Below are 19,787 nucleotides of genomic sequence, written 5' to 3'. Positions count from 1 at the left end.
AAGCCCTTCTCTTCTCTGTTCCATCGCCAGCAGCCCAGCTCTTGCAGTGAAGGCATGGAAAGTGGCAGCAGCTGTAGCCACATTTTTGGGAGCAGGCGGACAAGAACAGCAGAATAGGCCTCAGGGAGGAGCTGAAGGGCCCAGGACTCCTCTTTTTAACCAAAAGCCATTTGGCTGTAATTGATGAATGGACAGTCTCCCTGTTCTCACTGGATTGGTAGGCTGAACAGCAGCCTGTCACAGAAAGTGGGGTGGAGGTGCCTCCGTGCTCCTCAGGGTCTTCTCATGGCTGTCACACAATGTGGCCTGCTGAGCGGGGCAGGGTCCTTGTGAATGGCGTGCTCATCCGTCTAACTTCTCTTGTTCTCTCTGACTCACTGATGCGCATGCTGCCCTGCGTCCCACCCCCACCCAAGACAAACCTGCTTTGCCACTTTGGTGCCGCCTCCTGGGCCACCAGGTGATCACCTCTTCCCAGCCTTGCCTACGTTTCTGCTCCTCATCCCACAGCGAGGGGGACTCAGATGTGGACTCAGAGCTGGAGGACCGGGTCGACGGGGTCAAGTCATGGTTGTCCAAAAACAAGGGGCCTTCCAAGGCGGCTTCCGATGATGGCAGCTTGAAGAGTTCTAGGTGAGCACGTGGCCTTAGGTGGGAGGAAAGGCCACCTCGTGCCCCAGGAATGGATGAGCAGCGCCTTGATCCCAAAGAGGGTGGGCCTCACGCCACCTGCGTCTCTCTCTTGCCTGGTATGTGCGTGAGGGGCCCAGGCCCGCCCATGGCACATGGGATGAGCACAGGAGGCCTGGTTTCTTCTTAGTCAAGGTCTGCGGCACCCTTAATTTTCCGAGGTAATGTTTTCCTACCAGGCTTCAGGGCTTTGGTTTGGTGTAGGTTTAACTTCATCCCCACTTATTCATTCAACAAATGTTGAACGAACTACCTGATGGTTTGGGCCCTTGGAATCAAGACTGAAATGGGACACAGGGGGACTCTGGATCCCACACCCTGGACAAGGCCAGTCCGGGCCGGCTGTGGACCTCTGAGGTCTTAGTAGGGATAGCAGCAGAAAAGGCCCCAATTCCCCTGACTTGCCCGTCACAGCTACAGACACATTTCTGTCTTTCTCTGCCCATTCTCTTCTTCTTCTAGTCTCTTCACTCGCCCTCCACCATGCTTTCTGCTAACACCCATCCACTGGGGGAACTTGCTCCCCTATTTTCCAGCCCAGTCACAGTCTTCTGATCACACAGGCAGCTACCCCTGAAATCCAGGTCTCCAATTCCCATCCCTCACCTACGGGCCAGCCGGGGTCCTCTGCTCCCACTCCTCCTGTGGCCACTTCCCTGCTGACTCCCCCCTCCCAACTCAGAGCCATCCTGATCCCCCAGGGCACGCCGTTCCACCTCCTCCCAGAGAGCGCTGGGTGAGCTGGGTAGAAAAAGTAATCCCTCTCCTTCTCCAGCTCCCCTGAGGCCCCTTCCCAAGTCCAGCCCCTCACCGCAAGCACCCAGCGGCCCCCTCTAATTGGTTTAATTTACTCGGCCAAACAACATTTTGTTATTGCAGATAATGCCACCTTCCCCGCCCCACTGTCATTCACCACGGCACAGCACCAGGCTCCAGGTAGTTGACAATGAAATAAATTGAACTAGACGTTTTCGAGGGGAAAAAGTGATGAAATAGAACAATAGTCTAATTTACATGACATTCTCCATGAAGCTATTTTCACTGACGCAAATTATTTTGCTTCATTTCCTCCGACGCTCTCACGGCCACTTTGCCAGGGCCGCTGCCGAGTTCTCCTCCTTTCTCCCTCCCCCGGTGTCTTTATTCTCTACGTTTAATGCTTGTTTCTCTCTCTCATTCTCTCTCTGCTGCTGCTAATCCACTCCCGGTTCTCTCCTCCCCGGCCTCACCCCCGCACAGCAGAGCGGCCCTCAACACCCTGGGGAAGGAGGGCAAGGGGGTGGAGGAGAGGCCGGCCTCCGTGCTGAGCTCCCTGAGCTATCGGAAGCGGCTCACCCTGAAGGACTCCATCGGGGGCACTGGGGATGAGGATTCGCTCTTCACCACCCTGAGCGAGCGGCCAGCCTCCCCTGAGAGGCCCCCCCGGAAGGCCCGCGGGGGCCCCAGGGAGGAGCTGGGCCTGGGCAGGAAGTCCGAGGAGCCTGAGGAATGTGGCTCCGTCTTCTCCGGGGTCGGGGGTTGCTCTAGCCGGGGGCTGGAGAAGCCGTGGGGCTCAGACTTTGACCGGGCCTCGGCCGTCTCTGCGCCCGTCAGCCGGGCCTCCTCGGCCACACAGCGTGGCTCCGGCGAGGATGGGGTCTGCTCCTCCATGAGCTTCTCGCTGTCGGGCTCCCCCAGTTCCCGCCGCAGCACCTCGAGGCTCGACAGCCTGTCAAGGACCCTCAGCCCTTCCTTGGGCCGGGCCTCAGCCCTCAGCCGGGAGAGCCCCGATTCCCGCCTGTCCCTGGGCCGGAGCTGCCTGGATGATTGGGACGATGGAGCCAGTGTGGCCTTGAGTGAGGCCCACTCACAGTATAGCTACCCGTCTCTGGCCCGCAGTCTGTCGGTGCCACCCCAGCCCCGCATCTCCGCCTCCGCCACAGATGAGTCTCTCGGCTCCAGTATCCGCCCCATCAGCCGTCACTCCTACCTAGACCCAGACCTGGAGGCTGCCATCAATGAGGTCTTGAGCTACAAACCCGTCCCGTTCCACCGGAGCAGCCTGGAGCCTGACTCTGAGGAGGATGACCGGAAGAGCATCCAAAGTACCCGGAGCGCCCAACTGGACCCCCCGGAGCGAGCCACCAGTATCCGCCGCTCAGCCTCTGCTGCGGACGTCTCTCGGTCCCGCAGCAGCCGGAAGAGCCGGAGCAAGAGAAGGAGCAACTCCAGCTCCAGCTCCGAAGATTCCTCGGAGCACAGGCGGCGGAAGAAGGGGAGCTCTCGAAAAAGCAAGAAGAAGTCCAGATCGAGAAGGAAGAGAACAGAGACGGAGTCTGAGTCCTCCTCGTCGACATCCAGTGGCTCCACCGTCTCAAGCCACAGCCGCTCGAGCGTGAAGAAGGGCCCGGCTGCGGAGGACAAGGAGGCTGGGCAGGCGCGCCGACAGTCTCGGAAGGAGGAGAAGAAGCGCAAGAAAGAGGTGGACAGCCTGATGATGCGGTACCTGTACCGCCCCGAGAGCGACTAGTGCAGTAGGTGGCACTTGGCGTGGAGTGCAGAGCATGGTGTGTGCCGCTTGGTGTGAACTAACGTGCTCCCGTCCCACCCACCACCACCCAGGCCCTTCCTGCATTCCTCGCGGGCAGGCCTGGCCTCGGAGAGCCTCCTGGCTACCTCAGAGAGCAGGGGCCAGCTGAGCTGATTAGTCATTCTGAGCCCTGAGCCCAATCAGCTGAACTCGCTGGTGATGTCCGTCACAGCTCCCACTTATCAAGTCCTAACCCTGGGCCAGGGACCACCCCCTACCCCCCCGCCAGATCCTTGCCATATTTTATTCACTTAATCCTCACACTAACCCCATAACAAATGTCTGATTAGCCCCATTTTATAGAACAAGAAGCTGAGGTTCAGGGAGGTTAAGTTATTTGCCAAGGTTACATAGCTGGTACGTGATGTTGCCAGGATCTGAATGGAGTCTATTCAGCTTGCCCTTAACTACTCCTCCATATGACCCAAGGCAGAGCACATGGGCAAAATGTTTCCTGTATGTATCTGGCAGCACCCATACGGAACTTCTGTCCATGACCCTGACACGCTGGGTCCAGGAAAGGGCTCTAGCTGACCCCCGGGCATGGGTTGGTACATCACTGGCTGTCAGCTATTAAGGGGCCTTTTGCTCAACTCTCCCCCGCCTGCAGTGTCACCCTCCTCTCTGGCATGCGTCTCAAGCCTAAGAGTGCAAGGTTTACAGGGCTGCAGCGCCCACATCACCGCACCCTGCAGCAGACCTGGAGATGCCTGACTCTCTCCCCACCCCTCCTACCCGAAGCCCACACATGAGCGTCACCTCATCTTAGCTCATCTTGTAAAGTTTTAATGAATAGAAATTAGCAACTGCTGAGTGACAGCCCCCTCCTGGCTCTCCTGCCTCCCCCAGCCTTCTCCCTGTGGGAGGGAGATCTAGCTGTTAGGCCCTTTATGCCCACACCCCCACTCGGAAGAAAGGCGAAGACTGACTCACTGGAATACTATTGTTGCCAGTTTCCCTGGTGGGCGGTGACATTTGGATCACCCTGGTTATGTGAAGCTGTTTTTGGCGTGGTACCCTCCCAGGGCAAGCTTGCTGCTTCCCAGGAGGTATGACCCCAGAGCGCAGCCCCCTGGGGCACAGGCAGTGTTTCCTAGATGCATGAACTAACACACACCTGTCGCATGCTAGTGGGCCTCTTGTGCAGTGGAGCAGCTGCCCAAGCACACTGACTTGGGCTGGGTTCTACCGAAAGGGACCAGTTTTAAGGAATGGAGCCCGTGGAAGTGAATGTTACCTGCAGCTATTTGGAGATGGTGGTGGGATGGGATTGGGGGGATGGTATGGGGGAGGTGGAACTTGAACCCAGACTAGGCTCATGGCCAACTCAGATTCTGTGGGCCCTGAGCTGCTCCGAAACCAAGCCCTTGGGCTTACCCCTGCTCTGTCATTCCCCCCATGTGGCAGATGGTTGCAGGATGCTCTGGGAAGAGTAGGAAGCACTCAATTGCACTAGGGAGCTGTTGTCAGCACCACAGTGAGAAAAGGCAGGGGTCATAATATTGTGTCTACCATCTCGGCCCTTCCTTCCGCAGCCCTGCTGAGTGCCCTGCTCCCCTAGCACGGGAAGTCAGCTGATGGGCCATGGGAGGCAGTTTGGAAAGCAGAGAGGGCGCCAGGCCCTTCTGAGCACGGTACCAATACCTGAAGAGGGAGACGTGGGCCTAGGCAGGCCATCCCACGCCGACCAGCAACTGGTGGATTTCAGACCCCAGTGACTCAGCCCATCATCACCCTTGACCCAGCAAGAGCAAAAACACATAAAGCCTGTTTCTTCCCTCAGCCACCAGCACAGTTCCTGTCCACCAGGAAAACAGTAGTCCTGAAACCCTACACACCGCCACCTCCAACAAGGATTGGATTCACCGTGGCCAGAGTGGGCACCAAGCCAGAAGCTAGCCAACCAGTACAGAGCTGGCAGAGAAGGTCCAGGGGAGGGAGGACCTAGTTGGACTCAGCATGAACTGGCTTTGGGTGAATAAACTGCCAAGAGTGGGGGCAGTTTAGCTTCCCACCTGGTGATGGGGACCTGCAAGAATGCAGAACACGAAAGCATCCATAGCAAAGGCAAGGGGAGGGGGCTGCTCGCCCAGTGGGAATTAGCTTATGCACCAAATCGTTTGTGACAGCGTTGAGCAGGAGACACTGGCTTGTGAGGAGGAAAGCTTTTGAAACAATGTGGTTAAAATGTTCAAATTACAGCCCTGACTCTTGCCCCAGGGAAGGGAGCCAGCTGCCTGCTGTTGACTCTCCGACAGCTGTGGCTGTAGAAGCCACAAAGGAAACTGGCTAAAGAGCACCCAGGGTGGGAGCAGGGGTGTCTTGTGGCTGCACAGAGCAGGGGAGAGAGGCCTGGCATTTAGCCCTCCCGGCTGCCTCTACCACTGCACCCAGCATCTGGATGGAACAGTGTTGAAACCCAGCTGTCGTTTATCCAGGTGTCTGCCTGGCAGGCACAGAAATATGGAAGTGGGGTCTGCAGCTCCACTCTGAGGAGAGGTGTGAGGATGGAAAGGAACACCCCATTTGCATCTGGGTCCCAGCCCTGGCATCTACCTCACCCCCCTCTGCCCACAAAATAACCCCACTGTCTTTCCACAAAGCCATTCCTTCCTTTGCCCAACAGCAGACCTTAGCGTTGGGTGCCCAGAAGTTGTCTAAAAAATGAAAATAAAATCAGGCTCCCGCTAGTTCAGAATTCAAACAACCCAAAAGCTAAAATAACCCCAGTTTTTTCTATGTTGCACAGTCATTGTTGAGCTTTATAATTTTGTCACTGAGACGTCCCAGAGTCCTTAAGTGCCTTTGGCCCATCAAAGTAAAACTCATTTATGTTCAGACTAGTTTGTATTAAATGTGTTTTGTGCTATTCTGATTCCTTTAAAAATGGTAATTCGTTCATGAGAAATACGATAACTATTAACCAGACTGCCCCATTCCTAAACCGTTTTGCATAATTGAACAGGCTCTTCTATCAGGCTCTTCCATCTCCCCAGGGAGAGAGAAAGAAAGACCTGTCTTTACACACCCCCTGGGCTCTCGCCCAGGCCGGTGGGGAGAATGCAGGTTTCATCTGGTTTTCTCCTCAGGTCACCGGTCTGGCAGCAAGGTGGAGTCATCAAAAGGCTTTGAGGTCTAAGGTCCCAGGTTCAGATTTACATACTGGCTGTGTGACCTTGGGCAAGGTGCTTCGTCTCTTTGAACCAGCTTCCTCATGCCATTTCATGTGGTGAAGAATAAGATAGCACATCCAGAGTGCCTAAGACAGTGTCTCACATTACAGGAAATATTCAGTGATGAAATCCTTTCTTCAACACAGTTGGAAAAGCTGAGCATGTGGTTCTTTCTTGCAGAACGCTGTGTCCTCCTCTTTTGGTTTGGAGATAGAAGAACTTGGAAAGCGCTAGTAAACAAGGGCCTTCCTCAGATTCTTAAATCAGAATTGTAGACAGTGGGATCACAGGATTCCTGTTTATCCTAGCGGAAGCTCTCTAGGATCTGGAAGCAGGGCTGTGTCCCTGAGAGCACTGGGCAGGGAGGGGCCCATTGAGTGCAGGGCACTGGTAGGGGTGGAGCCACCCTGGGCTGCATTTTCTCCAGCATTGCTGAAATTACAGTGCACTTGTACTGGCAGAGGCAGTGGAGGTGGGAGGGGCAGGGGAAGGCTGCTCTAAGGCTTTGGAAAAGAAAGAAAAGAGAAGGTGACTAGAGGTGGAAACGAGATCCCATCCATGCTCAACGCCATGAGTCTGCTCCATCCAGGGAGTAATGCTTCTTCATATCTTGGTCAGGGGAGAGCGCGAGGCTCCCAATGGCCTGATGAAAGCCTTGGGGTCGGATTATGGTACCAAGAAAGGGATGACTATGCCACCCTGAAACAGAGGTCTTACCAGCTCCTACATCCTGAGTCTCTATTCCTTGTGAGTAGATGATATCATGGTCAAGGGCAGAAACTCTCACCGGCCTTAGGAAAACCTGATTAGGAAGAAGGGTTATGATCTGGGAGTATTCAATGGGGAAAGCCCCTCCTTCTTAGAAGGAATCTTTTTGGGAGGAACTTTACTAAGACAGGTTGTAGTCGTGTAACCACCAGACCTGCAGTCTCCAAGTAAATGCAGTCCGTGGACTGCCTGTATCAGAATCTTCTGGGGAGGGAGTTGAAAATGCAGAATTCCTGGGTTCCACCCAAGAGCTAGCAAATCAAAACTTCTCAGGAGAAGAACCCAGGGATCTTGCAGCCAATTCTTACGCACATTCAAGTTCGAGACCCACTGCTCTTCAGCATTGCTTTCCTTGGCGTTGTAAAAGGTTTCAGAGTCAAAACGATGTGCTCCTTTCTCTTACTACTCTGAGTATCTTCTGGGGAAGCCAGGGAGGTCTTCTACTTCTCAATTTGTGACTTTGGGGGAATGCTGTGGCAGGGTTTGGGGGGCCTCCTCAGGACCAAAGGCTTTGGTGCTGGACATAAAGAGCATCCTTCCTCTGTGACCTCATTCCTCTCTCCCTGCAGCCCCACCAGCTACTGGAAGTCCCTTGCCCCTGACCGGTCAGATGATGAGCACGACCCTCTCGACAGCACCTCCAGGCCCCGATACTCCCACAACTATCTGAGTGACAGCGACACAGAGGCCAAGCAGACAGAGACCAACGCATAGCCCAGGGGAGTGGTGTGCACCCCTCCCACCCACAGCCTACTGCTGCCACGGCGCCTCTCCCGGGAAATGGCGGGGCACGGGTCTCCCCCACCTGACTGCTGATCTGCATGGGAAACACCCGACCCTCTTCGGTCAGGGGGCTTCCCAGGCAGTGGGTATCTGACGTTTCCACGTGGAAGAGGTGGAGGGAAGAGCAGTTCTGAAAAGAGAACTTTCTGCTCCTGCCTTGGGCCACCGTGGATGGCAGGTGGCTTGGCACTGCATAGAGCCAGCAAGTTGACCTCCATCTCAGCCTACCCCCCCCCGCCCCCCACCCCCCCACCCCTGCTCAGGGACGGTGGACAGATTGCCTACTGGGACATTCTCGGGTTGCTGGGTCCATGGGGAGGGGTTTGGGGTGGGAACAGCAATTCCTTCCCCATGACTTGGGGGAGGGCTTTCTCTTCTCAGTGCCTGCTGTCTTATTACTTTTTAATTTAAATACCCAACCTCTCCATCACAGCTGCATCCCTGAGAGGGGGAGGGGGCTGTGGTGGCAGCCGGCCGCCTCCCCGCACCGGGAATGACTAGGGGAACCTCAGCTTCATCTTTACTCTTCCGAGAGCAGTCCTTTCTCTGTGCAGCTGGAGAGACCCGTGAGCAGAGCTGGGCCCAGGTTCTTAAGAGTCCGTGTGGGGAGTGGGCTCTCAGGTGCTTCTGGGTTCGAGCTGAGCAGGCCTACACAGACGGGGGTGCATCTGTACCAGCCAGAACTTCCAGCCCCTACCCTTCTTTGTCTCATCAGTGTGTTAAGTGCAATGACCCATTGAAGAGTAAACCCATTCCACCTAATGCCAGTTCAGGGCTTATCCAAGCACTGCCTCCCTCCCCCTCTGTCCAAGTTGCCTGGATCACAAGCTCAGCTTGAGAGGGAAGGCCTTGGGTTGAGGGCTTGTGATCAGAAAAACTGAAGATGGAAGCTTTGGTCGGTACTGATGTGTATTAGATGCGAATGAATCCTCACCCTGTGTCCTGAGCCTGAGTCATTTTTCTTCTTCCAGTCGCCCTGCCCACACGCACTTATCCCAGACATGACAACATGCAGACTGACAGTCCCAGCTCCCACCCTAAAGATCATCCCACCAACACCACCAGACGGGGGCCCAAGGGCAGTGCCTGGTGCCGCTCCCATCTGCTGTCTCCCCTTCTCTCCTGCAATTGGTTTGTACTCATTGGGCTGTGCTCTCTTCCCCTGTTTACTTGATGTATGGAAATAAATGTCCTTTTTCTCCTGGCTCTGCCAATTTTCCTGCCTGTTCCTTCAGGCTCAGGTAAAGTCCAGGGTGGTCACAGGGGAGCAGAGTGAGGACTCTGGTGGGGACCTGGGGGAATCACCCTCATCCCTGACCTGCTCCCGCATCAGACCAGTGCTGCTCAGAGAGCTTGGCAGGTCATCTGGAGCAGGCGGAGGCAGTGGATGAGAGGATTGGTCAAGGAAGACACAAACCCCACCTTTTATTTTAAGAGCCCGTGGATTGTAATTCAGGTTGGCAGAGCCGTCCAGGCCTTGGCCTACCCTGGCCTCCACTTGGGAATGTTGAGGTCCCTCTGATTGTTAAACCTTGCCAATTACAGAGATCCTATCTTCTCTCTCTCTCTCTCTCTCTCTTTTTTTTTTAAGTTTAGTCATCCCAAAGATGACTTTCTGATCAACACTTGGCAGAACTCTCTCTGGCCTCCAACCCCATTGGCCACAGGGCAACTTGAATAGGCTGGGCGTGCTGGCTTCTCCACCCTGCTCAGTCTCTGCCTTCATGCCCCAGTCCACACGTGGTTCCCTCACTGACAGCTGAGAGGCAGTGGGCAAGAAACAAATGACTCCCTCCTCCTCCTCTACCTTCTGTAATGTGACCAGTTATAATCCCTGCGTGCATGAAGTATTTACAGCTGGTCGATCAGGCTCCTCTGGTTTGGACAGGTAGGCAAGAAAGGGTATCAGACAGGCCTGATGCTGACGCTCTGGTGATGTCACCCACCCAGAAAGGGGCAAGAAAGGGAAAGAGGGGGAAATGTCATCCCCAAAATGAATGGGAGAGAAGTGTGAAGTGGCTGCATCTTGAACAAAAGAAACTGCCCCCAAGGTGGAATAGAGAAGGTAGTAAAAGTGAAGTCATTTTTTTTAAAAACTGCTGGCTCCTCATGTTCAGTTCTGTCACTCACATCTTTTACTCCTGCTTTCAGACAGCTCGGTGCACTTTTTTCCTCCCAGGAACTGGTGTGACAAAAGTCCCTGCTACCTACAGACAAGATCCCAACTCTGCTCACCCACACTGACTCAGGCCTTTGGTTAATTATTGATAGAAAGTCCCAGCATCAACCTCTAATAGCCTGCCCTGGGGCGGAGGGCTTTGTTCAAGTCAGAAAATATGTATTATTCATCTGCTCATTCACTCAACAGTCAAATATTTCATAACTGCCCGCTATGGTCTAGGCACTGTTCTAAGTGCTGGGGATGGGTGGGGTCCCTTCCTTCAAGAAGCGGATATTCTAGTGGAGGAGTTAAACACAAAAAATATGTGTGTCTAACCTCCTAATATGTGCAAGCTTTGGGCGAGTAGAAAGGAGTACATCATAGTGTTTGTCCTCCAGGGAGTCATGTGTTAGGGCTAGGGCAGATCCCTTTGGAAATAATTACATGAGACATAAAAGGACAAAGAAGTTGCTTTGGGCAAGTTATGAGGGGAGACACTCTCACTGAGAGAGGGTGGGGAGGGACTGGGAAGGCTTCTAAAAGGAGCTGGTATTTTGAGCTGGGGCTTGAAGAAAGGATAGCACTTCCACAGGTAGATATTGCTGGGATAGGTGTGCTGGGAAGAGAGAAGAACTTGAGCAAAGGCCCTGAGGCTGGGAAATAGAGGTGGTGGCAGGGAACTCCACAGGCTGTCTGGGGAAGCTGGACATCACCTCACATGACCAACACTTCTCCAAGCTTCAGCAAAGGCCTTCGGCCAGCATTCTGGGCTCCAGGCTGGGAGGAAGGCAATTCCCTCTGCACAAACTCCTCAGGGAAGTCCAGGGACCTGCAAGGCCATCAGAGCCCATCTTCGTTTGGGGTATGCCTTCAGAGCTCTGTAAGCTCCTGCCCTCACCTGTGCACTCATGGTCGCTCTGGTACCTAAAATGTAAGTGATTCCCACAAAACAGGCAGCAAATCTGTCCCTGTGCCAGGCTCAAAGCCGCCTCGCTAGATTTTCCTCTCTAATCTCAGACCCTCAGGATTGCTCTGAATCCTGGATAAGAGGCACTGGGAGGGGGGGACCCTGTGAGGCTCCCCAAGGTGCCCAGTCTGTGCCCAGAGACGACAGCAGCACATGGTGACTCCCGAACTACCTCCTTTTGTCCTGTGTCCTCTTGGCAGATGATCCCAGTTGTCCTTCCCCCATGCCCCACCCCCATGCCTGGTGGCACAGACACTTAGCGATTTGCTCCTTAATTGTCCCCTAGCTAGGCTGCGCAGATGCCGCTCTTTAATCTCTCCTGATAAATGAATCGCGCCTCTCCTTTAATCATATGTTCATATCCAAGCCAATTTGAATCCATTTGGCAGGGAGTGTGTTGCAAGAGATGCCATGACTGCTGCTTCTCCCCACCCGGGGCCCTGGAGCCAGGGTGTCTGCTGTCCTCACCCTCAGCAAAGAGCCCAGGAGACCCATCCAGGCGAAGGATCTCCTACCTGAGTGATGGGGACTTCTCAAAGTCAATCATTCACTCCTGTCCTCCAAGCAGGCCCGTGTGGGGCTGGAGGGAGATGGATTCCCAAAGCCTCAGAAGTGGGAGGGACAGGATGAGTCCACAGCCTTCCTTGGTCATTGAAGAAAGGGCCCCATTATCACCCCTGGGAGAAAGTGCTGCCTTAAATCTAACCCTAATCCTTTCTGTTCCCCTTTCATTTCCTCTGAGCTGGTTCTCAGGGAAGCTGCGACACTTTTTACATAGCAACGTATTCCAGACCAGTCTATGATCATTTGTCCTTGCCTGCTACTGCTACTGGCTGCCACCCCCAACGCCTTTCATCTTTCCCCAGGAAGTCTTCTTTTCTAAATCCTCCAGCCTGGTGGGCAGTCCAGGACATGCTTGGTAATGTACCAAGTTCTCCCATGTTTGCGGCTGCTGCTTCTTTCACCTACGGAGTGGTGTCCCCCGACCCTAGTGGAAGCAAAACAAAACCAGACGAATAAAACCTGCTAAACTGAGCGCTTCTGCCGCTAGCACTGAGACTTTGGAGAAGAGCCTTGACCTCTTGGGCCTCAGTTTCCCCATCTGTAAAACAAGGTGGAATTGCTGGCAAGAATCTTTTGGATCCTAGGTTCGGACAGAGCCCCTCAATGCTGCCAACAGAACCTCTCACCCCCACCTTTTTATCACCCTTGGTGAGGAGCCGGAGGGACCGATGGGTGGCGCAAGTGGGGCCGGGAGAAGACAGACGTCTTCTCCCAGCGTGAGGGCTGTCTGGGCTTGGTTCCGTCCAGCAGCCCCGTGCGCCTCCGCGTCCTCTTCATTTCCTTTCCTTTTTCCTGGCTGGTTCTGCCTGTCCAGGCAAGCGCCCTCCGGTTCACTGGGAACCCGGGCATATTAGCATATTCATATCTCATTTGCATGACCTCGGCCTCCGGAGCATGGAACCTCTGGCTCCGCCTCCGTCTGGAGGTTCCCCGCCCCGTCCCCCACCCGCCCCCGCGCGCTTCCCGGAAGCCATGCCCCTTAAAAGGTCCTTGAGCCTGTGACAGGACCGAGCCCGTCGGCGTTGCCCTTGAAGGATTCCAGAAGCATAAGGACAGGTCTCCTCGCGCAGCAACCCGACGATACTGTTCCCCGCCCTTTTAAGGGCTGCTGGAAGTCCTCAGCAGGAGCTGAAGCTGTGTAGCGACTGGGGCTGAGGGGCCTGCCTGGCCTGTCAGTAGTGACCCAGAGGATGAGGAGGACAAAATCAATATAACCATGGTGAGCACCTCCTATGTCCCCAGTGCTTATACACTTTGCCTACATCTCATTTAACCTTTATCACGACTCTGTGAAGGGGCATTGTCCCCGTGAGGAAACAGGCTCAGAGAGGTGACATCCGGCCTAGCAGGGTCCTCAGCTTGGTTCCAGCAACTGGCCAGGCGTCTCCGAGCTACTCTGGCCTTGTCAGAGGGTGAAGGGGGAGGCGAGAAAGCCAAGAATTGCTGTCATGATCCTCATCTCAAATCACTGTGTGCCTGGTATTCACCAAGGCCTGCCCTTAGGAAGGAAGCACTTCTTGACAATTTGGGGGGGAAATGTCAACCTCATACTTCTGTTGCTCCTTAACAATTCTCAGAGCATCTCCCATACATGATCACATTTGTGTTTCAACAACACGGTGCCAACAATATGAATAACAGTTCCACATGGCCTGAAATGCATATTTTAAGCTCTATTCACCTCAATCTAATTTCATTACAGTACAATGGAACAATCCAGACCATTCTCTGGGGTTTGATCTGGGAGGAGTGATTTCCAGAGCAATAGCCATTTTGGAGTTAACAAGGATGCTAGATTTATTTAGAAGGAATTTTACAGAGAACTTGAGTCTTCTGTAGTGTCAGCCCCAGTGATGGGTCATATACATGAGGGAGATTCCAAAAAGGATGTGTGCTTTGTAATTGAAGTCAGTGACATAAATCTCCCAGCGGAATACTTAAATGCGTGGATAGAATTTGCTTTAGATATAAAAAGTCAGCTATGACAGTTTGGCAAAAAAAAAAAAAAAACCTCAAAAAGGCTATTAAGTTTTGACACCATCCAGGCAAATTATATTTGAGGTGGTTTAAGAGTCAAAGAGTTTCCACATTTTAATAAATTTTTATATGTTTTGTGCCACATCTACGATCTGACTAGATTAGAAAAAGAAGCAAATGGATTTGCGGAAGAGAGGACACTAGGGAATTTGAAAGTGGAGAATTAAAAAAAAAAAAAAAAAATCCTGGTACGGGAATACAGCCAATAGATTCAGAAATTTTACCTCTTTGAAAGACAGGTCAACAACTGATGACGAGGCAAATATAAAACTGTACGTGATGAAATAGGCCTCATGGCTCATATTTAATCCTGGGGACTGGCATCAGTTACAGGTTGGCACCCTTGCTTAAGGGTTGCTTCTGGCCCCCACGGGAATAGTGTCCTCTGGAGAGCAAGGGAGATTGACCCTAGTGAGTGGCACTGCCCTGGAAGGTTCTGCACTAGAAGCACAGGTCCATGGCCTGCTTTTGAGGGTCCAGGAGCTCATCTGTGGGGGCTGGTCTTTCCAGTGAACCACATACTGAGCCACTGGACAGGATTTAAAAGTAGAAAAGGAGCTTCCGCTCCCAGGCACTGGCAAAATAAGCCTAGAGAACCAGCTCGAAAGTGAGGCAGTCTTAAGCTCTTTGAATAGGTTCTTAAGGGAACATGTACACATGACAAAAGTACATGTGAAAACAGATAAATAGATAAACGTTAGATGAGACTTCTGAAAAATAGAAATAGCTTTGTTTGGGGATGTGGGATTATAGATGAAGTATCTATGCTTGTAATAAAGTTTTCATACAATTTTTCTTTTAAGTCAGTACAGATGTGTATCTGTGTCAAACACCAAAGAAGGCCCCAAATTGTCATATTAGTGTGACTATAAGAGTAGCGTCTTTCCCGGCACTGCATATATAGAAATAGTAGCCCTGGGCGGGGGGTAAACCATGTGGCAAAGCTGCTTAGAAACTGCTTAGATCCCTTGCTCAGGGAAAGCCATTCTTAAAGCAGCAGGCGTCTCTTGGCATGGCTGAGAATGGAAGCTGAAAGAGGAACAGATTGGAGGGTGGAACTTGAACAGGGTATTTAGGGGAGAGAAGCAGTGGGGGAGGGGGAGATAAGAGCATCCAGACATGGCCTCCCATGCAGCCTGGAGCCCTGAAGGTGACAGGTTTATGCAAGGAGACTCGTGTTGATGAAGGGACCGGTGATGGAGTGGGGTGAGGAGAAGCCGAGAGTCAAGAAGGTCATTTAGGATATTTGTGTTATGGTTATATACTTTTTTTTTTTTTTTAAGATCTGTAAGGGTGGACATGACTCAACGGCCAGACTGTGCCTGGCTAATGGATTCCTGCTTCTCATACCTGACTCCATCTAAGAAGGTTTAGCCCCTTAAGGAAAAAGTATTTTCGCTGTTTCAGAGAGTCAAGTGACCGGTGAGTTCTCTGAGAAAATGAGAAGGTGTTGGTTTTAGAAGGGGAGGACTCGGGGTTCAGACCTCGCATAAGGTCTGGGAGGAGTAAGTCTCCTGGGGCCTGGAGGTGATCTTCATCTCCCTCCCCGCCCCCACTCCTTGCTCCCCAGTAGAAATCAGCTACAAATCTCATCTTGTTGGGAACAGATGGCCTTGGCTGACGAATAAGCCACCGCAGGCTGCTCCACCTGTTCTCGGGTTGGAATAATCAGCTCGAGACAAACATCGGCGCTGAAATAACTCATGGCAGCGGGTGATGCGCAGGCACAGATTCCAAAAATCTCTTAAATAGACCCCCTCCAACTCTCTCCCCTGCCCAGCCCCTAGAGGCCATCAGGGGAAGGTAATGGAGCGGAGGAGAGAGAGAGCCCTAAGCTGAGCGCGATGGTGGAGCTGGTGGTTGCTCCGGTGGAGGTGGGGTGGAGGCGGGGCTGAGTTCGGGGGGGCGGGGCGGGGGTGGGGGAGGGAATACCTTGCACCTCGGCAGGGCGGGAAGTTATTTCTCAAGAGCATGTGGAGAACGTGGGAATGGTTGATCCATGTCAGGGACAAGTGTGAGGAGATCCAATCTGTCGGTGAGAGCAGAAAACTGAGAATTTGGGATTCTTGTGAATGTGTTCGTTAAAGAAGTGATATGCAAATGAGATCAAGCTACCCGCGAATCTCTCAGCAGCTCAGACAGCTCTGCCGGCAGCCGCTGGGGGTGGCTGCCTGGGTGCCCGTACTTCTGTGGACTGGTGTTCAGCCTCCCTTCACGTCCTTGATGAAGTCTGCTGGGCTAATGTTCCCTGACAGCGGCAGATGAGTCCGTCGCGGGGGTGACAGCGCTGGGAAACAGTGGTGACGGCTGGAGGGGGGGGGTGTTGCCGGCTGAGATGGGGGCCTGGCTCCTGTGGAGTCAGTTGAGAGAGGGCAGGGACTGAGAGAGAAGAGACAGGCTGATTGCTTGCTCTGGGTGCCTCAGTCAGGCGGCTCCCCTTGGTCCAGCCTCCTGGCCTGATGCACAGAGCCTGAGTCCCCAGAGGCTGTGCTGGGGTGGGGGAGGAAGCCTGAAGGGCTCTTTGGACACCCCCAGTGCATCTCTGACTGCCAGCTCTGGTTCCTCACAAGTGGTCCCTGTGACTCTGCGTGAAGCCTAGGGCGTTGGAGGACAAGGCTCTCACCTATCGTTTAGGGTCCCACAAACCTGGTCTCCTTAAAGTCGGTTGTGCCCACAGAGGTGCCATGGTGGCCCCTTTCCTGCTGAGTGCCTGGCTCTGGGGTTCTCACCTTGCTGTATATTAGAAACACTCAAGGAACTGTTTTTGTTTCGTTGTGTATACAAAGAGTAAAAAACATAGTATAATGAACTTTATCCACCAAACAGCTTCAACAATTTTCAACACAGAGTGAATCTTGCTTCATTTGAACCTGGCCCACTTCCCCATTCCCTTGGATTATTTTGAAGGAGACCCCAGATATGATATCACTTTGTTACAATGAAGATATTTGTTTAGTATCTACCCCTCAAAGAAAAGAAAATGACTCCTTAAAATGTAATCACAATACTCTTATCACACCTAAAAAAAATTATCAATAACTCCTTAGTACCAAATATCCAGTGTTTAAATTTTCCTGATTTTAAATATTAATAATGTAACAAATTATATATATATGTATATTTTAAAGTTAGCTTGTTCAAATCAGCATCCAAACAACATTGAGGAGGTTTTTTTTTTGGCCACTCAGCGCGGCATGCAGTATCTTAGTTCCCCAACCAGGGATCGAACCCATGTCCCCTGTAGTAGAAGTGCAGAGTCTCAACCACTGGACCGCCAAGGAAGTCCTATCATTGAGGAGCTTTTTAAGAAATACTACTGTGCCCAAGGCCTTCTCCCTCGGGGATTCCGATTTAATTGGCCTTGGGTGGGGCCCAAGCATCATATTTTTTAAAGCTCTCTTGATGGTTTTAATGTGCAGCCAGGGCTGAGAAGTGCTCTACCTTTCCCCCTACCAGTTTCCTGCCAACTCCTCGTCCAGGCTATTAAATACTTCTCCTGCCTCCTGCCAGTAGACCAGAGCAGTTGGCACTAATATGCCTACCTGGAGGAGTTGAGGGCTGCCCATCTTTTCCAGGCTTCTCTTTCCAGGTGGGCTCAAACTCTCTATGGACACAAGCATTCCTTTCTCTACAAATTCACATACCATGTAGGCCTGTTCCTATCACTTTCTCCCCTAATATATGCCTGGTGCCTGTTCTGGCCTTGCAAAGCATAGTAGATTTTTTTTTTTTTCATGAAAATAGCAAAATTCCTGCCTCGGGAAAAAGTGAGAACTTCCCTGGGGGCAGTTTTCATCTGGCTGCTCAAGTGGCTCAGCACTGCGCTGGAGCTGAGAGAGAAGCCTGCTGGGGGCTTGGCAACAGATGTAAGGGAAACCGGGGATTGAGTGGGACTTGAACCCAGCACATTTTGGGGAATCTAAGAAACCTTTCTCTCCTGAAGATGCTGGCCCCAGGAGCATTTCAGAGAATTATGCCCACGTCCCTAGCTCGCAGCCGTCTGCCTGCCTTCCTGCGCCTGCTGCTTCTGTTCGTTCCCCTACCCCTCCACTCCACCTGCCTTTTGGATTTATTCCTCCCTCCTGTATCCCCCACTCCATGCCTCACTGAATGTTGGTGAAACAAATCTAGTCTAAAATAATGAGCAATCAACTACCCTGATGCTTGGGGCAGGCTGGGCAGGGGCTGGGGGGAAAGGGTAGGGAGCTGAATCATTTATAAAGCCTAATAAAGATGCAGATGAGCATGCTGACTAGGAGCCCCAGAGCTGGGCTTATTCATTATTCAAAGTTATGTAAATGCCACTGGGTCCTGCGTGTTAGAATCCTGCCCCTTGTCCCTGCTGCTTCTTCCTGCCTGACAGATCCAGCCTGCCTTATGCCTCACCTCTCCCCCCAGGTGCTTACATTCATTCTCCCTGCCCAGAATCCCATCTCAGACCCTACCTCCTCTCTAGCCAGAAGTCTTCCAGAGATTTGTTGGGAGGTCCTGGCCTTCAGGCAAGACTATATAGGCCCAAATAGGTGGGCTTCTCGTTTTTAAAGATTTCCAAGGAAAGAATACCCTAAGCAGTGCTATATACATGTTTTAATATCTCACAAATCTACTTAGTGGGATGGATTTCCCGAGTTCTAACCTAAATCCCTCTTGCTGCATGGGAAGCCCACCATTGAAATAGAATATCCAATAACCAAATTCTCTTTAATCACTCTTTTGAGAAGTTAAATGCAAGCATCAAGTCACTCCAGCCTAGTACCCCCAGATTAACTCATCCTTGTTGCTGCCACTTACCTTGCTAGACAGGTGAACCTCATTCCAAGTTACAATCACACTCCTTAAGCTCTTAAACCTGTCCTGGGTTACCAAACTCTGGTTAGGTTAGTGTTTAACTCGTACTGACTACACCATATACCTCCTCTTTTTCACACTGGGCTTACTGATTTGTACCCCACAATTGCCTAGGCCTTAGGACTCAAAGTGCTTTCCCCTGACTCTCCTCAGTCTTTCCCTTTTTCCCCATCACCCCCTAATTTTTCAGATGGTGAGGCTGAGAAATGAAGAATTGGGTCAGAGTCGCAGTGGCATCGATTGCCTCTGCTTTCCCTTCTTTTCTGGGCTGCCTCTCCTCCCTCCCCCAGCCCCAATCTATTTTGAGCCTGCCTCTGTTTTCCTTAGTCTGGTTGGCAACCATGCCGGCCTCTTTCTCTTCGCTGCCCTTATCTCTCCCCTGCAGCCTGTGAGGACCCCAGTTGCCCTTCCGGAGGTCTCTTATTGCCTGCCCGATTTATTTTGATTTTCTTCCATCTTGAAGATAGGTAGGGTCGGCCTGAAAGTGGATGCCTGGCCACGCTCAAGCAGAAGGTAGGCAGGGAGATAACGCTGGTGGGTCTGCTTGGCAAATCCTTCAGTGTTACCAAAACCCTCAAGTTGTCCTCCGAGCCCACCTACAATGTCTAGTCCTCTTCTCCATATCCACAGACTCTATTTCCTACATCCCTTCTTCCCCTCTATGACCCCATCCCACCCTCAGTGAGAAATGCTCAGTTCCTCCCACTTGGGTTGTGTGCAGCATCCCTGCAGGTCCTCACCTGCCTTCTTGGCCTGCACGTTGCCAGTCTCTTCTTATCCAATTCCTGTTTCTCTCCACTCTTCCCTGACCTCATCCCTCCCACACACACCCGTCCTACCCCACACGCCCCTGCCCCTGCCCCTGCTTGCACTCTGTTTCTAGGACACACTGGCTCATTTCTAAAGCGACTTCGCCAGCCCAGGCAGGGCTTGTCAGCATCCCCCACTTGTCCTTTCTCAGCCTCCTCTAGACACTTGTCCCCTCCTTTAGCTGTCACCAGCAAGCTGAATAAGACTGGATATTTTGGAAGGGGAGCTGCAGCTGGCTGGGGGAGGAGGGTGGCACTGAGAGAAGCAGAAGCAGAGGGAGCTGCGGAACGAGAGGGAGAGAGAGGTTCCCAACATCCTTCCTCCCCAACTTTGCCAGCTTGGAAGCTGGCAGGATCTTACACTGATCCCTCTCTGTACCGCATTTTTCTCTCTCTCAGTAATAACACAATACCTTAC

The 19,787-nt window shown here is 52.5% G+C and overlaps 2 protein-coding genes across 17 annotated transcripts in view; both read left to right on the top strand.

Annotated features, from left to right (window-relative positions):
* MYO18A (myosin XVIIIA) overlaps window positions 1-7,948 on the top strand; it is a 95,299-nt gene extending 87,351 nt beyond the window's left edge. For 8 of the 16 annotated variants that reach the window (XM_036838113.1, XM_036838111.1, XM_036838110.1 and 5 more), the window contains 3 exons: window positions 511-633; window positions 1,930-3,203; window positions 7,770-7,877. In XM_036838113.1, coding sequence (XP_036694008.1) covers window positions 511-633; window positions 1,930-3,199 — 1,393 coding nt within the window. In that variant the 3' untranslated portion in view covers window positions 3,200-3,203; window positions 7,770-7,877. Of the gene's footprint in view, window positions 1-510; window positions 634-1,929; window positions 3,204-5,042; window positions 6,860-7,769 lie in introns of those variants that run through there. The other 8 variants (XM_036838118.1, XM_036838116.1, XM_036838117.1 and 5 more) reach the window with 4 other exon arrangements.
* A 491-nt stretch (window positions 7,949-8,439) lies between these two features.
* TIAF1 (TGFB1-induced anti-apoptotic factor 1) lies at window positions 8,440-9,187 on the top strand. Its single transcript, XM_036838121.1, is given in 2 exon segments — window positions 8,440-8,746; window positions 8,749-9,187. Coding segments are annotated over 2 exon segments (363 nt in total). The 5' UTR covers window positions 8,440-8,476; the 3' UTR covers window positions 8,842-9,187.
* Window positions 9,188-19,787: the final 10,600 nt, after the last annotated feature.

This window comes from Balaenoptera musculus, chromosome 20 (assembly GCF_009873245.2).
Source record: "Balaenoptera musculus isolate JJ_BM4_2016_0621 chromosome 20, mBalMus1.pri.v3, whole genome shotgun sequence".
Lineage (NCBI taxonomy): Eukaryota > Metazoa > Chordata > Mammalia > Artiodactyla > Balaenopteridae > Balaenoptera > Balaenoptera musculus.
This window is presented reverse-complemented; position numbering and strand designations above follow the sequence as displayed.